At 40.4% G+C, this 21,527-nt stretch overlaps 1 protein-coding gene and 1 long non-coding RNA gene across 2 annotated transcripts in view; both read left to right on the top strand.

The window, feature by feature from the left end:
• Positions 1–77, top strand: part of LOC117518106 (adhesion G-protein coupled receptor D2) — a 282,536-nt gene extending 282,459 nt beyond the window's left edge. The window contains 1 exon segment of the mRNA XM_034179168.1: positions 52–77. Within this exon segment, the coding sequence (XP_034035059.1) occupies positions 52–77 (26 nt within the window).
• Positions 78–15,462: 15,385 nt separating this feature from the next.
• LOC117519518 lies at positions 15,463–15,792 on the top strand. Its single transcript, XR_004563321.1, has 2 exons — positions 15,463–15,519; positions 15,618–15,792. It is a non-coding gene; the product is annotated as an uncharacterized LOC117519518 (long non-coding RNA).
• Positions 15,793–21,527: the final 5,735 nt, after the last annotated feature.

Below are 21,527 nucleotides of genomic sequence, written 5' to 3'. Positions count from 1 at the left end.
ACTGTTTCACATTTGATGTGTTACTCCGCCCCTGACTGCGTTGCTGCACAGGTGTCAACAATGACGCTGTCACCTGAGGCAGAAAGTAGTGCAGCGACGACGATCCCGAAATGTGTGGATTTAAAGGCCCAGTCACACAGCACACGACGATCGCTGATCGAAGAAAAAATTCACAAAGTCACAAATCGTCGAGAAAAAGTGGACAAATGAGCCTGCACTTCTCCCATCACTGAAAAGCCTGTGAATCTAGAGTGCATAAAGGAGGGAAACAAAACCGAAACTAACAAAAGAAAAATGAAGGGAACAGCAACCTTGATGTTTTAAACAAAATCAAAACAAAACATTTATGATGATGTGACTTGACAGCAGGTATCAGACCGAGTGCCAGCCTGTGATCATTTCTGCAGCCAATGTGCACACTCCATAGTAACTGCAGGTGTGAGAGTTGTCTTGAGAACACGTCTGTCTTCACAAAAACGTGTGCGTGTGAGCATTCCAGCCACAGACAGCATGCGAACGTGCGCACAGCCATCTGTGGCGCATAGCTGTTCATGTGTGCACGGACAGCCTCTCTAGCCACAGACGGCATGCGAATGTGCGTAAATAGTTAAACTATTTGATTAAACGTTCTTGTCGCTATTGTTTCTGTATGATAATGTTGCTTTTCATCTCACACATGGACGAGGCATGTTCAGCTCATTAAGCTTTAGTTATTGATCCGTTCAGATATCATCAATGTTCATGCAAGACGTCGGACTTTGGAGGTTGGATGAAGTTGGACGACAATCAAACGGAACACTGATGGTATGGGAACTATGCAAACGATGAGGAACTGTCAAGACAGAAAGCAAAACAGAATATGGATGAATTGAAGTTGTTGTCGGGATTCATTCATATTTTTCAACAGTTTGAAAATTCTGATGATGCGCCAGCTACAGGAACGAAGCTGGATGGCAGTTAAATGATGTCTCCAAAAGTCAACTTAAGTTCAGATTTCTTGTTTTGTTTTGGCTTCAGTGTCCGTTAGTGCCATGTGACCGGAGCTTAATGGATTTAACTGGATTGATTGATGGATTTACCATGGATTTAACTCAGTGCACCTGATGAGATGACGAAATCTGCAGGTCTGCTCACAGAATTTCCAGTTTGGCATGACAACGCTGTTGCGATGGTAAGCTTTGACGAGCTGACCACACCCTTTCACAACGAATCGCCGACCGAATTCATTACAGAAGAATAAACTGTGCACACCTCAGTTTGTGACCGTAAAATCCCACATGAATGTTCACAAATAATCAGACACAACAGGGTTATTCCCTAATTAAAGCAAGCATTGGTGCATATGAATAGCGCTTATGTGTAGCTGGTGTCACTAAAAATATTAGCAGTTTCATTGCTATGGCCTTGGTACTGCAGCATCAGTGATACCAAGGTTTTTTTTATTGTGACCAATTCATTAGATCAATCTGTGGACACATCGCTTGGCTGCCCATTGATTGTCAACTTGATTTTGAGGATGCATCAATGCCACAACAGCTCCATTGTGTATGTTTACAAAAAGTTGTGCAATGCCAACACTGTGACCAATCAACTTCTTCAACTTAAAAGAAAAAACATTGGTACACCTTTGCTTTACTAAACTGTAAAACTAACAATAAATTCTGCTACTGCAAGGATGCTAACACTAATGAATCATAGATTATGTGTACCAGATACTAAGAGCACATAAACCTACATAAGGTTGTAAGCAGGTCTAGTTCTTCTCTAAAAGTCCGACATTTAACATGGACTCTTATGGAATTATGCTCTGTTTTGGAGCCAGCCTCAAATGACCAGTCAAGGAAGTGGAACTTTTTCTTCTTCTGGCTGAGCCCCATCTGAGACCATTGAAGTTTACTGCTGAACAAAAACATTTTGGAATTTCAAGTATTTTAATATATTCTGCCTCCATTTTCAAAGGCCAAAAGTAATTGGAGAAAATATATATAACTATTTTTTTTTTTTTGAAGTGATGATTTGTATTAACCCTTTATCTAGGGCGATGGCGCCCACGCCAAATTTTCCATATTCGTATTTTTTTATTGTAACTCCGCCATAGTTTGTCCAATCCAAATGATTCAAAGTGCATTGTTAAGCCAAGGGCTTTCCAATGCTATATGGTGTATTACGGTAAACGTAAGCTTGTGACGTCATCACGCAGAGGAAAACCACGGAAGTTTCACACTAGTGCGTCGCTGATTCTCATTACCGTAAGTTCTCATGTAAGCCCCCAGTCTGAAAAATTTCAACACTGACAGCAAGCCAAGAACCCGTGCTTTCCAACAGTATGCTATATGTTGCATATATATAGTACAGAAACAGCATTAGTGAAGGTTACAAATGATCTTCTTATGGCCTCAGACAGTGGACTCATCTCTGTGCTTGTTCTGTTAGACCTCAGTGCAGCTTTTGATACTGTTGACCATAAAATTTTATTATAGAGATTAGAGCATGCCATAGGTATTAAAGGCACTGCGCTGCGGTGGTTTGAATCATATTTATCTAATAGATTACAATTTGTTCGTGTAAATGGGGAATCTTCTTCACAGACTAAGGTTAATTATGGAGTTCCACAAGTGCTAGGACCAATTTTATTCACTTTATACATGCTTCCCTTAGGCAGTATTATTAGACAGCATTGCTTAAATTTTCATTGTTACGCAGATGATACCCAGCTTTATCTATCCATGAAGCCAGAGGACACACACCAATTAGCTAAACTGCAGGATTGTCTTACAGACATAAAGACATGGATGACCTCTAATTTCCTGCTTTTAAACTCAGATAAAACTGAAGTTATTGTACTTGGCCCCACAAAATGCTGCAGCTAGAGTACTAATGGGGACTAGAAAGAGAGAGCATATCTCACCCATATTGGCCTCTCTTCATTGGCTTCCTGTTAATTCTAGAATAGAATTTAAAATTCTTCTTACATATAAGGTTTTGAATAATCAGGTCCCATCTTATCTTAGGGACCTCTTAGTACCATATCACCCCAATAGAGTGCTTCGCTCTCAGACTGCAGGCTTACTTGTAGTTCCTAGGGTTTTTTAAGAGTAGAATGGGAGGCAGAGCCTTCAGCTTTCAGGCTCCTCTCCTGTGGAACCAGCTCCCATTCGGATCAGGGAGACAGACACCCTCTTTACTTTTAAGATTAGGCTTAAAACTTTCCTTTTGCTAAAGCTTATAGTTAGGGCTGGATCAGGTGACCCTGAACCATCCCTTAGTTATGCTGCTATAGACTTAGACTGCTGGGGGGTTCCCATAATGCCACCAATGAGTGTTTCTTCTCTTTTTGCTCTGTATGCACACTCTGCATTTAATCATTAGTGATTTATCTCTGCTCCCCTCCACAGCATGTCTTTTTCCTGGTTCTCTCCCTCAGCCCCAACCAGTCCCAGCAGAAGACTGCCCCTCCCTGAGCCTGGTTCTGCTGGAGGTTCCTTCCTGTTAAAAGGGAGTTTTTCCTTCCCACTGTCGCCAAGTGCGTGCTCACAGGGGGCCGTTTTGACCGTGGGGGTTTTCCGTAACTATTGTATGCTTTGCCTTACAATCTAAAGCGCCTTGGGGCAACTGTTTGTTGTGATTGGGTGCTATATAAATAAAATTGATTTGATTGATTTGATGTATCTGTTCTCTATAGGAAGTTAAAAGCAAACCACTTGATTGGTTTATTTCATGCTTTGCTCAAAACACCCCAAACATCATTGACTAAATACAACCAATTTGTGACCTGCAACTATTTTCTCTCAGATTAGACTGGTCAACACGACTTCTCTTGCATGGAGTTTTTCAACTGATTTTGGGTCATTTGGGGGCGCTGGAAACCAAATCTGATGTTAGTTTTTTGCCAATCACATCACATGTTTGAGATCTGAAAACAGATTTCTCGTATCAAGTATTGAAGCACAAGCTGCAGTCTCACACAGCTCGTCGGTGCCATAAACAATATGTTGACATTTCTGTGAACCTGCTTTAAAACTATTGCTTTTGAAGCTGCTTTGTGGCATGATTAGTGGCATCAAACTCGTGAGTGCATGAGCAACGTTTGTGTAATCCATCATACAGAACATGCAGATTGCAAAAAAAAAACAACACACTTTTTGCTCGTATGCACCACTCTGCATTTAATCATTAGTGATTTATCTCTGCTCCCTCCCACAGCATGTCTTTTTCCGGGTTCTCATCCCTCAGCCCCAACCAGTCCCAGCAGAAGACTGCCCCTCCCTGAGCCTGGTTCTGCTGGAGGTTTTTTCCTGTTAAAAGGGAGTTTTTCCTTCCCACTGTCGCCAAGTGCTTGCTCACAGGGGGTCGTGTGATCACATCAGACATACTTGAACCTCGTGGGCATGCCGAGAGTTTTTTCACGCCTGTCAGTTACGTCATTCGCCTGTGGGCAGTCTTTGAGTGAGGAGTCGTCCACCCTCTCGTTGTTTTTTCATTGTTTATGAATGGCTCAGAGACTGCTGCTTTGTTTGATCAAAATTTTTTCAAAACTGTAAGGCACAACTGAGTGGACACCATTCGATAAATTCAGCTGGTTTTCGGTAAAAATTTTAACGGCTGATGAGAGATTTTGGTCTGGTAGTGTCGCTTTAAGGACGGCCCACGGCGCCTGATGGCGATCTGCGCTTCGAGGCGGCAGCGTCTCGCCGTTTCAAGTTGAAAACATCCACATTTCAGGCTCTGTTGACCCAGGAAGTCATCAGAGAACAGAGAACTTGAAGAAGAAGTCGGCATGAGGAGTTTATTCGGACATTCCATTGTTAACGGACATTTTGTAATGAAAGAACGTGCGGGCAGAGTCGCATGTCGGGCCGGACCCGACCGCGGGGGGTCGCGACAGGAAAAACACCTCTGTTGTAAACCTTAACGGGCAAGTTGGAACATGCCCAAGCTGTTAAACAATTTCTCAGTTACTCACTTGTTGAAAGCCATTAAAAGCCGCCTGAATTTTACAAATGGTTTTCAACACGGAGGTGTTTTTCCTGTCGCAGCGCACACAGATTCGCTGAGTCGTTTCCGTGACCACTCGGCGAATTTGCGCGCACGTCTTTCATTACAAAATGTCCTTAAACAGTGGAATGTCCGCATAAAGTCCTCATGCCGGCCTCTTCTGAATCTTCTCTGTTCTCTCACGACGTCCTGGGTGAATTAAGCCTTAAATTAGGATGTTTTCAGGTCGAAACAGGCCGACGACGGCGCCTGGAAACGCTGCGCGACGTCCCGCTCCGTGGGAAGTCCTTACAGCGACAGAAACACCCCATAATCTCTCATCAGCTGTTAAACTTTTCACCGAAAACCAGCTTAATTTCTCCAATAGTGTCCACTCGGATATCAATCAATCAATCAATCAACTTTTTTCTTGTATAGCGCCAAATCACAACAAACAGTTGCCCCAAGGCGCTCCACATTGCAAGGCAAGGCCATACAATAATTATGAAACACAGTCTACGTCTAAAGCAAAATAACCAAGGGATGGTCCAGGGTCACCCGATCCAGCCCTAACTATAAGCCTTAGCGAAAAGGAAAGTTTAAGCCTAATCTTAAAAGTAGAGAGGGTATCTGTCTCCTGATCTGAATTGGGAGCTGGTTCCACAGGAGAGGAGCCTGAAAGCTGAAGGCTCTGCCTCCCATTCTACTCTTACAAACCCTAGGAACTACAAGTAAGCCCGCAGTCTGAGAGCGAAGCGCTCTAATGGGGTAATATGGTACTATGAGGTCCCTAAGATAAGATGGGACCTGATTATTCAAAACCTTATAAGTAAGAAGAAGAATTTTAAATTCTATTCTAGCATTAACAGGAAGCCAATGAAGGGAGGCCAACACGGGTGAGATATGCTCTCTCCTGCTAGTCCCCGTCAGTACTCTAGCTGCAGCATTCTGAACCAACTGAAGGCTTTTTAGGGAACTTTTAGGACAACCTGATAATAATGAATTACAATAGTCCAGCCTAGAGGAAACAAATGCATGAATTAGTTTTTCAGCATCACTCTGAGACAAGACCTTTCTGATTTTAGAGATATTGCGTAAATGCAAAAAGGCAGTCCTACATATTTGTTTAATATGCGCTTTGAATGACATATCCTGATCAAAAATAACTCCAAGATTTCTCACAGTATTACTAGAGATCAGGGAAATGCCATCCAGAGTAACGATCTGGTTAGACACCATGCTTCTAAGATTTGTGGGGCCAAGTACAATAACTTCAGTTTTATCTGAGTTTAAAAGCAGGAAATTAGAGGTCATCCATGTCTTTATGTCTGTAAGACAATCCTGCAGTTTAGCTAATTGGTGCGTATCCTCTGGCTTCATGGATAGATAAAGCTGGGTATCATCTGCGTAACAATGAAAATTTAAGCAATACCGTCTAATAATACTGCCCAAGGGAAGCATGTATAAAGTGAATAAAATTGGTCCTAGCACAGAACCTTGTGGAACTCCATAATTAACTTTAGTCTGTGAAGAAGATTCCCCATTTACATGAACAAACTGTAATCTATTAGACAAATATGATTCAAACCACCGCAGCGCAATGCCTTTAATACCTATGACATGCTCTAATCTCTGTAATAAAATTTTATGGTCAACAGTATCAAAAGCAGCACTGAGGTCCAACAGAACAAGCACAGAGATAAGTCCACTGTCCGAAGCCATAAGAAGATCATTTGTAACCTTCACTAATGCTGTTTCTGTACTATGATGAATTCTAAACCTGACTGAAACTCTTCAAATAGACCATATCCTCTGCAGGTGATCAGTTAGCTGTTTTACAACTACCCTCTCAAGAATCTTTGAGAGAAAAGGAAGGTTGGAGATTGGCCTATAATTAGCTAAGATAGCTGGGTCAAGTGATGGCTTTTTAAGTAATGGTTTAATTACTGCCACCTTAAGGCCTGTGGTACATAACCAACTAACAAAGATAGATTGATCATATTTAAGATTGAAGCATTAAATAATGGTAGGACTTCCTTGAACAGCCTGGCAGGAATGGGGTCTAATAAGCATGTTGATGGTTTGGATGAAGTAACTAATGAAAATAACTCAGACAGAACAATCGGAGAGAAAGAGTCTAACCAAATACCGGCATCACTGAAAGCAGCCAAAGATAACGATACATCTTTGGGATGGTTATGAGTAATTTTTTCTCTAATAGTCAAAATTTTGTTAGCAAAGAAAGTCATGAAGTCATTACTAGTTAAAGTTAATGGAATACTCAGCTCAATAGAGCTCTGACTCTTTGTCAGCCTGGCTACAGTGCTGAAAAGAAACCTGGGGTTGTTCTTATTTTCTTCAATTAGTGATGAGTAGAAAGATGTCCTAGCTTCACGAAGGGCTTTCTTATAGAGCAACAACTCTTTTTCCAGGCTAAGTGAAGATCTTCTAAATTAGTGAGACGCCATTTCCTCTCCAACTTACGGGTTATCTGCTTTAAGCTACGAGTTTGTGAGTTATACCACGGATGTCAGACACTTCTGATTTAAAGCTCTCTTTTTCAGAGGAGCTACAGCATCCAAAGTTGTCTTCAATGAGGCTGTAAAACTATTGACAAGATACTCTAACTCCCTTACAGAGTTTAGGATATCCCTCACAGGTCCAGAAAAATGTTGATAAAGCAACGCACGCCATCCGCAGCGGCTATTCAGGCAAAGAGATTCCGACGGGCGGGGTGGAGTACTCCTCACTCAAGGCCTGCCCACAGGCGAATGACGTCACCGACACGCGTGAAAAAACTCACGCATGCACACGAGGGTTCAAGCATGTCTGACGTAAAAACATATGAATGAAATCCATTTATTTTTGAAAAAAATAAAAAAGGACCGCTTTTTTCATCACAGACCTCGTATTACAGTAAAGTGTGTTCGGTGACTTTTAAAACCAGGGAAAAGTATGAAAAAGAGCGCAAAAGTGACAGAAAAGTACAGAGACAGACAACAAACATAAAGTAGTAATTTCTGAGGAAAGGTAGGGTGTTATTGTCATCTGTGAAGGTGTGTGTGCGTGTTTGTGTGGGTGTGATGGCTCCATCAGCCATAAGCCACTGCCCAGTGCCAACAAGCAGTGGAAACCCCACTTGCCAGTTATCCACAAAGGGGTGGCGTTCTTGCAATGTTTGCAAGAGGTCAACCTGCTGGATGTGCAAACATTGTAAAATTGGCCTCTGTCTTCAGCCAGACAGAAACTGTTACAAACAGTACCACACTGACAATGGACTGATGTAGTTTAGATCTAATTTTGATTCTTGGTTATATATTTGTATATAGTTTGACACTTATTGTTTTATTCATATTGTATAATTTTGCACAAAATGAGTGATTTATTGCACATTTTAATAATACAGATAATAATTGACATATTTATATATAGTTTTGCACTTTGTTGTTATTCATATTGTTTGGTTCTGCACTTTAAAATTGGTTACTTTTTGCATATTTTCGCCTTGTAAAATGTTTACTTTTGCACTGTTTCTGCACTGTTTCTGAGTTCTAGACACACAAAATTAATTATTTTGATTGTAAACACGTACAGCTTCCTGTTAAAAATGTGAAATCCAAACTTCCTTTATATAACAATCATTTTTCACTAAAAAACTGAAAAAAATCAAGTTTGTTTTTGTGTTTTTTCTCATTTTAAATGCTAAAACTTACAAATGTGTATAAATAGTTAATCACGTGTAATATAATTGAAATTCAGGTACTCTTGGAAAAGGGTACCAAAGCACACAAACATAGAACATTATTTCTTAATTTTATTGCTATAATAAAAAATTATAACCAATCGTCCATGTATTGCCTCAGTAGGTAAAGGGTTAACTTGTGTGCGCAATTGGTGACTGTTTCTGAGAGTGTGAGGATTGTATAAAATAATGGGTATAATTTTTAAATGGTTAATGCAGTATTGTTGTTAAACCATTTGAATTAATGCTGAAAATTTACATTTTAAGCATATCTTGATTGTTTCAGTTCAGTTCCATTGTGGTGTACAGAGTCAAAATATATAAAAAAAAGATGTCACTGTCCAGCTGTTTATTGACCTGGCTGTATTTCTCTTCAGTTTTTTTCCCCCCCTTGTTTTCCTCTGTCATCAGCTAATTTGAATCTACCATGTTTGCAATATGCACATAATGGTAGGTATAAGTTGAGATAATCAGTATTTTCTTTGGCCTTGCTGCTCAAAAAGCACAACCAATACACTGCTGATTAAAATGAACAAGTAAGGCCCCCAAGGACTTCTTTTCAAATTAAAATGAAAGATGAATCGAATATATGAAATATTTTTGTTTGTTATGCACCGCTTCTTTAATGGAACATTTTTCTTTGAAGAGTGCAGCATCTGTAACCTTGCCTTTTGTAACTATCCGTTCAGAAGTGGTCGATTCTTGTCGAAGGATTTTAATTTGCACTGTGCAGATGAGCACCGAAACTGTAGCTAAGCTTTTTCCACTGATCATTTCAGTGAAATGAACAACTATTGCGAACATGTCGATGTGGTGGAATAAGTAAGCTGCGCTTAATTAAATCAAACGCATGCAACTTTCAGCATTATGAAGGCACGCGCTCTGCTTTTTCACACTTTTTAATTTCAAATGCAGCAGTTCTTGCATTCTGGTACTGTAGTGGTACTTAAAATGTTTTTTAAACATTAAGATTATGAACAGGCTATTTTCAGTTCATGTATTGTATTTATTTAGATGTTGTTTGTTTATTCATGATGGAACGATTTGACAATTTTAATCCACATAAGTAAAAAATATTATGTAGTTTGTAATATATTCCTCTGCTGGCATATCTGTAAGGCATTACTGTGAGGGAGAGTGAATAGCTGTCCTGCTAAGTGAAGTCAGACATCAGAAATCTTCTATAAAAGTCGGAACATTAAACAGACACCCTGGCTTCACTTGAGCTGCCTGACCCGTTATACACCCAACAGAGTTAAGAATCTTTTGGTTGTGAAGATAATTGGAGACAGCACTTTAAAAGTAGATGAAGGGATCAGTCCTTCATTGGTTTATATAATTTAAAGCGGGTTATAGTAGTGATACTTACTCTGTTTTCCTACTAAATGCAACATTTCACAAAATCACAAATTGTAAAAACATGCAATGAAAGACATTCAATAGAAAACACAAATTACAGTGCATCAGAAAGTATTTACAGTGCTTAACTTTTTCCACATTTTGTTATATTACAGCCTTATTCCAAAATAGATTAAATTATTTTTTTCAAAATTCTAAACACAACACCCCATAATGACAATATGAAAAAGTTTATTGCAAATTTATTAAAAAGACCCCCCCCCCCAAAAAAAGTCACCTGTACATAAATATTCACACCCTTTGCTCAATAATTTGTTGATGCACCTTTGGCAGCAATTACAGCCTCAAGTCTTCTTGAATATGATACCACAAGCTTGGAGCACCTATCTTGGGGCAGTTTTGCCCATTCCTCTTTAGAGCACCTCTCAAGCTCCATCAGGTTGGTTGGGGTGTGTCGGTGCACAGCCATTTTCAGATCTCTCCAGAGATGTTCAATCGGATTCAGGTCTGGTCTCTGGCTGGGCCACTCAAGGACATTCACAGAGTTGTCCTGAAGCCACTCATTTGATATCTTGGCTGTGCGCTTAGTGTCTTTGTCTCTGTACATTGCTGCATTCATCTTTCCCTCAATCCTGACTAGTCTCCCAGTTCTTGCCATTGAAAACATCCCCACAGCATGATGCTGCCACCACCATGTTTCACTGTAAGGATGGTGCTTGGTTTCCTCCAAACATGACGCCTGGCATTCACGCCAAAGAGTTCAATCTTTGTCTAATCAGACCAAAGAATTTTCTTTCTCATGGTCTGAGAGTTCTTCAGATGCCTTTTGGCAAACTCCAGGTGGGCTGTCATGTGCCTTTTACAAAGGAGTGACTTCCGTCTGACCACTCAAAAAATCAGTATAATATGAGAAATGACTGATGACATTTTTCTAGTTTTTAACAATATTTATATTCAGTTATTACATATCATTCTATGACAAGCAATAACCAGAGTTTCTTTTCTCAAAATGTATTTTTACCCCTCTCCATCAGTTGTTCACTGTCAAGTGAGCGTTGAAACCCCAATTTTAATAAAATAATGAAAACAGAAAATCTTTGTAAGTGTACTTCCTGGTGATATATATATATACAACACTGTAAAACACTAAAAACCAAATGCAGTCTTATTCTCTTATAAATTGCAGCATATCACTTTAACTAAACGATGTAGTTTTGTTACAGTCCAGAAACTGGATTCTAAAAGCGAAAAATTATAATTCATAAATGATAATTTGATCATTATAAATGATAAATGTTAATTCATAAATATAAGTTTATTGTCATTATTTGTGAAGGTACTTCTCAAAATTGTGAACAGTACTGTACATAAAAAATGTATTAAATGTCAGCATGAGTGAGAAAAATGGGACATGACATTAGCGTTTACCTGTGACAGTATGATGAGGATTTACACAGTTTATGACATGTAAAATAATGACATTCACATTTGAATAGTACATCTGCTGTGTGTTATTGTGCCTTGCTGCTTCTCTGTGCACCTCTCAAGGTGTGATTTACAGTGTTTCCTTTGCGAGTGATTTGCATGGCCCGCGACGCTCTTACTGTCTTTCCTTCACTCAGCGTGCAGTAGTTAAATCAGTCCTTACGTCACATATACATGACTGAACCTTCGGAGCTGCCAGAAAAAGTGACGCGACGGCAAAAACAGTCTTTTTGACATCACACAATCACATAAATAATTGGTTCTCAGATGATATTATTCAGCCCATTTACTGCCCCACCAATCTGATCCTGACTCAATGTTACAATATGTAAATCCGCTAGGCTCAGTGTGATTAAGTGCTCTGACTGCCTTTGTACACATACAATACAAACTACCACTACTGCATGCATATCATTATTTAGGAGCGGCAGACACGGACACTCACACGCTCAGTACACTGCAACTAATCATCCTTTGCCCCAAACTATCATGCAGCACTACATGAGCAATGATTGAAGATTAGTTTTTAATAATGGACATTTTTTTAAAAGCTTGGCATTGATGTGAAGGGCAGGATGAAACAGTAGCGAACTGTGTAAAGTTGTCTGAGAAACATAGTTTGTACGAGACACGTACAATGAAACATTTTAGGAAGTGCAGCAAGCTTTGGTATTCTCAAAAAAATTCCCAAAGGTGCCACAAAAATAGCAAACATGTTGCTAAATATAAAATCATTTCTGATAAAGTTTGCCAACCTTTCAAAGCAAAATAAATGTATTTTGTGACTACCCTTAAAAACTGAATTATTTTAGATGAATTATCTCGTGAGCTCACATTTATTATGTCATTATTCTTTATTTATTAGTATCCCCTGTTTGTTAACTTTGTTGGTTAATGCATTTGGTGGTAAACCTATCAAATAATCAGATGTTTTTTAAACAAATCTGACAAGATTAAAAAAAAAAAAAAAAACTTTCCTGAATTTATTACACATTTTTGACAACATTAAAATTTTTAAATTAATGGCTAGAAGCATCAGTCTGAAATACTAATAAAGACAAAATTTGAAACACACATTTAGAAAACCACTCCTTTGCACAGTACTAAATTTTAGAATCTAACCACGTTTCCATATCAAGACCAGAATTAGTGGAACAAAATATTTTTTGTTTGTGGAGTGGTAGCTTATTTTTTTTAATTAATTAATATTTTATTACATTTTCTGATTTTATGCAAAACACACTATACAGATTCCATTCCCTCCAACAAAAAAATGTGTTTGTGTTCTTTCTAGCAACAACCGCTGTATCTTGTAAGTGACAGTGGCGTCTTGTACAGACAAGGTCAAGCTTTTTTGGTAGACCAGTGCATGTGTGTGTTTTGATGATGGGGTACTTCTAGCTTTGATTCTTTTATATGTTGTTCATCTTTTTGTGAACTCAAAACTTGTGGGACAAATGTCCAAGGCAGACATTGAGTTATGTGTAAGCTAGTTGCTGTTCATAGTTACTCAGAGTACAAGGGAAGGACAAGTGCATAAGCAAAGAAAGAGGAACGGGGTGAAATGAACAGGAGGGTTGAATTGAAAGGTTAGGGGTTGTGTGGGTGTCTGTGTGTGTGTATGAGCATTGCATTCCTGATGAGATGGCCCCACACAATGGCTGAGTTGAAGGTTGCGAGCCCTTTTAATCAGGAATAACATACTTGGTCACCGATGTTTCTTCATGTCATCTCCTCGCAATTGTGGTTCACATTTTAAATTTAAAAATCCATTACACATTTGTGTCTGCTTTCCTTTGCTTCATACCAGCACTGAGCTGGACTGTAGGAATTAATTTCTCATGTAGCTATAAAATAAAAATAATACAAGCATTTTTACTTTAATTGGTACTAATTCAATACTGATTTGCTGATGATGTCAGTATTTATTTATTTATTTTTAATATTAATAAAACCACAGAGAAACTACTTGTAATTCTTCTGGATTATGGGAATTAACAACATGAATGAAATCTTTACTAAACATGAATATTCACATTAAACACCAAACAATCTCACTTGATAATACTGACTTGAGATATTGGAAATATTCTGATTGAAAGACTTGCATTTTAATTATGATTCATTTCAACTTATTTATGTAGTAATCAAATCAACACGAAATTCTAAGTGTCAGAATCCTGCAGATGTTGCTGATAAAGCCAAGCACTGAGATCTCAAATATGAACTGAACTTAGATACTTGTCCTGTACCCATTGCTTTTTATTGTGTATACACACATCTGCAGGATTTCTTGAGACTGTAGCTACAGTATCTTATAAAATTGCCATCACTTTATTGTTTTTTTTGTGGTTCAGAATCAGGCTATAGTTGTGCCATACTTGTGTTTATTAAATGGTGTAATGATTTCTTCCTCAAAATTAACATCTCAAAAATGAGGGAATTGATTATTGATTTTTGGTGGAGTAATAAACCAAAATTGATTATTATACATGGGGAGAAAGTCCAATCTCTCCACAGAAAAGTACAGAGGAACGGTGTTTGACTCGCAACACAGGTTTGATGCAAAGACAGACTTTATTGTCAAGCGTGGCAACCAGGCATCATCACAGCTAAGCTAAAGGTTTAATTCCATCATCTCTAAGCCACTAACTGAAAGCTTAACTGTGATAAACTGATACACTGCTAAAACACAGCTGAAGCTACCAGTAATGGCTAAATATTTTGTATGACTTGGTGTTTTGGAGCTGAAATTTTAAAATGTTGATGTATCAACATCAAGGTTCCCCAAAAGGTTTAGCATGCCAAGATGAGATGATAATCAACACTCAAACTCATCTTCAACCGCTTAGTCCAGTTAAGGGTCACGGGGTCTGGAGCCTATCCCAACTGTCATAGAGCGCAAGGTGGGGTACACCCTGGACAGGACACCAGTCTGTCACAGGGCCACATATAGACAAACAAATACATTCACACCCGCATGCACACCTATGAACAATTTAAAGTTTCCAATCCACCTAACCTGCATGTCTGTTGAATGTGGGAGGAAGCCGGAGCACCCGGAGAGAACCCACCCACGCTTAGAAAACAGCTGATGGTCAGTGAGCAGCAATATTCATGGATTCATGCTGGGAAAGAGCACTATGATGCAATGTTTGCTCTGAGAGTACTGATGGAGAAGTATAGAGAATGCCAGAAGGAGTTACTTGTGTTTCTTGATTTAGAGAAAGCTTATGACAGGGTGCCAAAAGAGCAGTTGTGGTATTGTATGAGGAAGTCTCAAGCGGCAGAGAAGTATGTGAGGGTCGTGCAGGATATGTACAAGAATTGTGTGACAGCGGTGAAATGCGCAGTATGAATGCCCATTCAGGGTGGAGGTGAGATTACACCAAGGGTCAGCTCTGAGTCCTTTCTTGTTCACAGTGGTGATGGACAGGTTGATATGAGATCAAGCAGGAGTCAACATGGACTGTGATGTTTGCAGATGACATTGTGATCTGTAGAGAGAGTAGAGAGCAAGTTGAGTCTAGCCTGGAGTGGTGTAGATATGCTCTGGAGAGCAGGGGAATGAAACCGGGCCGAAGCAAGACTGAGTAGCTTTGTGTGACTGAGAGGGAGCCTAGTGGAATAGTGCAGTTACAAGGAATGGAAGTGGTGAAAGTAGATGAATTTAAATACTTGGGTCAACTGTCCAAAGTAATGGAGAGTGTTGTAGAGAGGTGAAGAAGAGAGTGCAGGCAGGGTGGAGTAGTGGAGAAAGGTGGCAGGAGTTGTGACTGAAGAAAATTTGCAAGAGTGAAGGGGAAAGTTTACAAGACAGTAGTGATACCAGCTATGTTGGACGGCTTAAAGATGATGGTACTAACAAAAAGTTGGCAGAGCTGAAGATGTTGAGATTCTCTTTGGGAGTGATGAGAATGGACAGGATTAGGAATACACATATCAGAGGGACAGGTCAGGTGGGACGGTTTGGAGACAAAGTCAGAGAGTTGAGATTAAGATGGTTTGGTCATGTGCAGAGGAGGGACCCAGGGTATATAGGGAGAAGGATGCTGAGGATGGAGCCACCAGGCAGGAGGAGAAGAGGGAGACCAAAGAGGAGGATTATGGATGTGCTCAGGGAGGATATGCAGGCGGTTGGTGTGATAGAAGAAGATACAGAGGACAGGATGTGATGGAAACGATTGATCTGCTGTGGCGTCCCCTAATGGGAGCAGCTGAAAGACGAAGAATTACAGTTCTGTCGGTTGAAATGTCTATGTGATTTTTTTTTTCATTCCACACTGCCACAATACCAGCTCATGATATCCAAAAAGTCTCTACCTCCACCAGCTTTCTAGTCACATCCATTTCACTGAACTGCAGACATAAAATTTCCATTGCCAATCCTGAGTGCCTGCACACCTACCTTTAACTGGGTTCCACATTTCCTCTGTCACTCTTTCCTAGTCACTAAATTGTAGTACAATATTATTTAATAATATGTAGTCCTCACTAGTTATACCCCGGCAATCCTGATTTCTGGTGTCATTTCCAGTTTACATAACACAGCTTGTACAAACCATACGCCTACATACTGCTGACATCTGACACCCCTTCCCCTTCCTCTTTTCTGAACATGTGTTCCTCAGCATCTCTCGCAATTTGGGGCCATGTAGATAAAGCGGTGTGTCGGTTTATTGTATGCATCTCCTGCAGATTACATACAGATCCATCGCTGACACCACCATGAGGTTGACCCCACTCTCACCTTTCTCCACCGACACACCATCACTTGTCATGAGTGTTTAGCCTGGATCATTGATATACCACAGGATCCCCTACTCTGAAAATAAATAAGAAATATTCCCTTGTGCAATGACATCATGTTTGTAACAATTGCACATTGGTATATGCTGTTGAATTTATTTTTCTAAATGTCTGCTTTGGCAGATACGCCACATGAATAAAGTGCAATATGCACTATTTGTGTTATTCTTTTTAATGAAAGAATAACTGATGCAGGAGGTGATTGCAGTGATGTTAAAGCTGTGGGTTTGAGACCAGAGCATCCTCAATTCAAACTGAGGGCCCTTGGGCAAGGTCCTTAATCCCCAAGTTGCTCCAAGTGTGCTTCACATGGAAAAGTGCTATAGAAATGCAGTTCATTTATAAATACATTTTATTTAAAACTTGCCCCACACAAGCAAGAACATTGATGCTCGTCCCTGCATTCATTCTCATTGTGTGTCACACAGTGTTACAGACCATAAAGGATCAGCAAGAAGGTAACCATCCCATCAAATTGATGGAAATACAGCAATAACATGTAAAATTGCAGAAAATGATTGTTGATTGCTATATTACTATTTTAAATTTAGGGCCCGGTCCCACTGAGAAGAGGATTAATTGTGCATGAATTGAGTACACAAATTACGGGCATTCGTTGTCGTCCACAACAAAAATGGCTAAAAATGACAAATGTCCCTGTATGAATTATGGATATATTAATAATATATAGTGAATATATGATGAACAATCATGGTTGTATAACGCATGTAGTGAGGAAACGGATCCGACGCATTGAGATTATCACGGCAGTATTACGGGTATATTATGAATGCATCGCACACATGTTGCGCGTGCACAGCATCTGCATTGTGGACATAAATGAAGCGCACTTGCTCCTTTCAGCATCACTATTCACACCAACAATACAGCCTCTGGAGCATTTGCTGGCCTTGGATAAGTTGGAGTAAAGAAGCAGTGAACAGGGCGAGTGGTGACGTCAGCGGATCACATCAGAGCGCAGCTCGACTGAACGATTATGATAAAAGTTAAATCTGTTATAAACATAGAAATAAATACTGTAACAGCTGCAGACAAGACGGAAAAAAGCAACTGTTTTATCAAGCCTTGACAATGTAAACAAGTCAAATAATTACCTTTTCAGATGGCTCACGTGCGCGCGAGCAGCTCCAGCCACAGCTTTGATTCAGGAGGTGATTAGAGCCATTTTTAACAGGTAATTTGCAGAATAAAATGATTAATCTGCCACAAAATAATTATTTTATATAGGCAGCATCCAGCACAAAGCGCGTGGCAGCCGGTAGAACAAAGAACGGCGTCCAGCTGTGAACACAGCGCATCTGATTTACATCCACCGCAAATCAGATGCAAAGCAGACATAATAAAAATGCTTTATTTGTGGCCAATCTGTATGCAGTCGCTACAACTTGTTTTAGTCCGTGATGTGGACATTATGGACATGCAAAATATCCATTTTACACACTGTCCTAGTCTGCTGCTAAGCCACAAATCCCTGTCAGTTGTGGATATCATCAGATGACGGCGAATATACAGCGCATAGATTGAGTATGTGTATGTATTGAGTATGTATGGAGTATGTATGGCGGATGTCATCCGCAGCCAAAATTTTGTGCAGCTCAAAAATCCTGGCAACGGAAAAACGTGCCTCTGCAGATAACTGTGGCCATGTGCGGGTGTCACCCGACTCATACAAGCATGTTTCATGCATATTGCGGATGTTAAGCGAATATGAACCAATTTTGTGCGCAATCCATACGCAAATCCTCCTAAATGCCAGTGGGACAGGGCCCTTAATTTAGACTACCTTTAACTGTATCTTAGCAGTGACATTCGCATATCTGGGGTCCTTGAGACAGCTGGGAATCAGGAGGTCGCTCGACATGAAGGTTCAAGTATTTGGGTCCTGGTGCTGCCTGTCTCATTGTATGGTTGCAAGACTTGGATGCTAACAAGTGACCTAACATGACAACTAAATGTGTTTGGTACTATGTCTGTGTTTGGTGGATTCTTGAGTACCACTGTAATAACTTTGTGTCAGATGAACAGTTCCTTAGGGAGAATAAAATCAGGACTACACTTGCATTGTGTGGGAATAGCAGCTATCACACTGTGACCATGTAGCGCATTTCTTTGGACATAAGCAGAGTTAGAAACAGAATGTATGGCCCAGCATGCATGTGCTGAGGACCCTGGCAGCTGAAAAAGCCAAGAGGCACCCACATTTTACCTGACTAATTGGAGATGTACCAGATGTGTATCTGTCTGTCTGTCTGTCAACAATTAATCAGTCATATTGTGTTTGGACATTCCTGCATGCCAAATGTTGTAGCATCAAACTTTGGTGTTCTGACTAATTATTTAAAGTCTGCTGTAAACAATTTGGGGCTGATATTTGACAACTATTTGAGGTTTGTTCAACAAGTTTTTTCATTCTTCATATTCTGGCTAAAGTATCGCCTTTCCTCAATAGACATCTTGAGAAGGCCATTGATGCTTTCTTCAGCTGCAGACTTCATACTGCAATGCACTTTATGCTGGTGTTAAACAGTCCTCCTTTGTGCTCCTCCAGCTTGTGCAAAATACTGCTCCTTGTCTTTCAATGAAAACTTCCAGACATGAGCATATTACTCCTGTACTTTACTCACTCCACTGGCTTGCAGTTCATTTTAGAATGAATTTTAAGATTGGTCCATTTGTTTTGAAAGCCGTTAATGCTCTTGTCCCATCTTACTTGTCTGAAGTTAGAATTCTCTGCAGTTACGGAAGGGCATTGCGATCATCTGATCAACTTTGTTTAGAGGTTCCTTTGGGATAGGGATGTGGCCGATCTGATCCAGTATCAGTATCGGGTTCCGATACCAACATAATTCACGGATCACAAATTTCCGATCCAGCCTGCGGAGATTTCTGATCCAGGAGCCATATCTCTGTGTGTGTTTTCTGCCGAAATTTCTCCACAAGTGATTCCCTGCTTGCTGCGTTGCTAGCTGTCTGCAAACTGCGGAAGGGATTTCTTGAATGGCGTTTGTCTCAATGAGACACGAAGTAATAAGGCACGCCTCCATTAGGAAATCCCTTCTGCAGTTTGCAGCCAGCGAGCAGTCAAGCATTGAGAAGCACTGTGGCTAACCAACTTTTCATCACAGCATGTCCGCTGTGCGTAAATACTTTATACTAGAAACACTGCAAAGCAAGACAGCAACATGCAATGTTTGGGAAAGTAAACAGCAACATGCAGTGTTTGCAAAGCCGTTGTACCGAGAGGTGGAAGCGCTTTGTGTGTTGGATTACTTCTTTAGCCGCTTCCCTTATCGTGGCTCTCTCAGTGGGCAAGCAGTTTTTGGGGATGCCTTTATGAACTGTATACCTTATCTGTTTGATATGAGAACATCCTGACCCACCCTCACCTCTGTCTTATACACACATACCCAGACTGCTCAGTGAAATAAAGCTGTCAGTTTGCAGGAACCACACATAAAACACCCCCAAGCCTTCACAATACTTTGACTTCCATGCCCCTGATGCTGATGAAATATGGCTGTAAATTGAAAACTTATTAGTTTTTTCATCATTCATGTTTTAACAGTATGTTGGAAGGCATTTAAATCAACAAACATTTGATTCTAACATAGGGAAAAACCTGATGTTTCTGTATTTGCTCAGTGTGTACTCACAAAATAACTGCAGAATTGCAAGTTTTTCTTGAACTGTTTATTAAAAAGCTACAAGTGATTTTTTTGTTTATTTTATATCTTAAAGAAAGCAATTTCAGGGCAGCATGGTGGATTAGTGGTTAGCAAGGATGCCTCACATCGAGAAGGTCATGGGATCGATTCCCGCCTGTGGCCTTTCTTTGTGGAGTTTGCATGTTCTCCTCGTGTTTGTGGGTTCTCTGCTGGTGCTTCGGTTTCCTCCCACATCGGAAGACATGCAGGCTAGGTGAATTGGAAACTTTAAAATTTCCGTAGGTGTGTGTGCGGCTGTGAATGTGATTGTTGTCTATATGTGGCCCTGCAACAGACTGGCATGCTGCAGGGCGTAATCCTGCCTCATGCCTATCACTGCTAGAATAGGCTCCAACAGTGATGGGCATGAGTGAGTGAGTGAGACAGTTTCACACAGTAGAGCAGGTAGCTCAGGGTAAGGAGCTGGCCTGCAAATATGTAGACCTGGGTTTTAATTGCGCTCATGCTCCCTGCCTGTGTTCTTGGATAAAGTATTTAATCTGCCTTGACCCATCTATAAAATGGGACTGGCTTTGGCCGGCGAAGTAACCTGTGCTGGACTGGCATTCTGTCCAAGGAGAGTCCAGGGGGAGACACAGACCCTCATCCCCTTCACACTGGAGATCAGCACCAGCAAGCCTCTGGGCCTGTGTAGGACTTGCCTCTTCTTCAGTTTCACACTAAATTAATTATTTCTATTCATATTTATCAGGGGCTACTGTTTCAGTCAATGGGTTGTGTTTTGCCCGTTGATGTCTATGCTTAGTTCACTTGACTGCTGAATGCAAAGGAAATGTTCCTGATAACTCATGGCGATCACCAAAATCACAGAATTCTCCTGCAATCTTCAGGGTTAGGGCTGCCTTTGCCATTTACATTAGTTTTTGATGAAACATGCTTTTGAATTTCCATTAGCCAGTCCAAATGATGGAGTCCCAGGTCAGGTCTTGGAGCATGCAATGTTGCCATGCACCACACTGTGGAAACCTTTGGTCCTAGATGGCAATGATCCAGGCAGGCAACTTGTCCTTTCCCACCTCTCGAAAGTAACCATCATTCTGTTGCAGCTCGATGAAACATGGCATTTTTGGGGTCTTCGCCAATCACTGGTTTCGTCACCAGTGAGGCAGCTGCATGGTATCATGTCCAGAGGAACACAGCACATGTCTAAAATGTTGTAGATGACTTTCCACCACAATGCAAAGGAATCTCCCCATCTTAGTCTTAATTTCAGACAAAGTTATTCCAGCAGTACTCAAAGATCAGCCAAGTGGCTAGTGTGCTTGCTTTCAGTGCAGAAGGTTCCTGGTTCACACCCTAACCCTGCCACATTTTTCCATGTAATGTGGAGCTGTGTCAGGAAACTTGTGCTAATTCACCCTGCATATTCACCTCGGATTTGCTGTGGTGACCCCAAGTGAAAAACAAAGAAG

Source organism: Thalassophryne amazonica, chromosome 10, assembly GCF_902500255.1.
Source record: "Thalassophryne amazonica chromosome 10, fThaAma1.1, whole genome shotgun sequence".
NCBI lineage: Eukaryota > Metazoa > Chordata > Actinopteri > Batrachoidiformes > Batrachoididae > Thalassophryne > Thalassophryne amazonica.
Note: the sequence above shows the minus strand (reverse complement) of the source record. Positions and strands in the feature narration are given on the sequence as shown.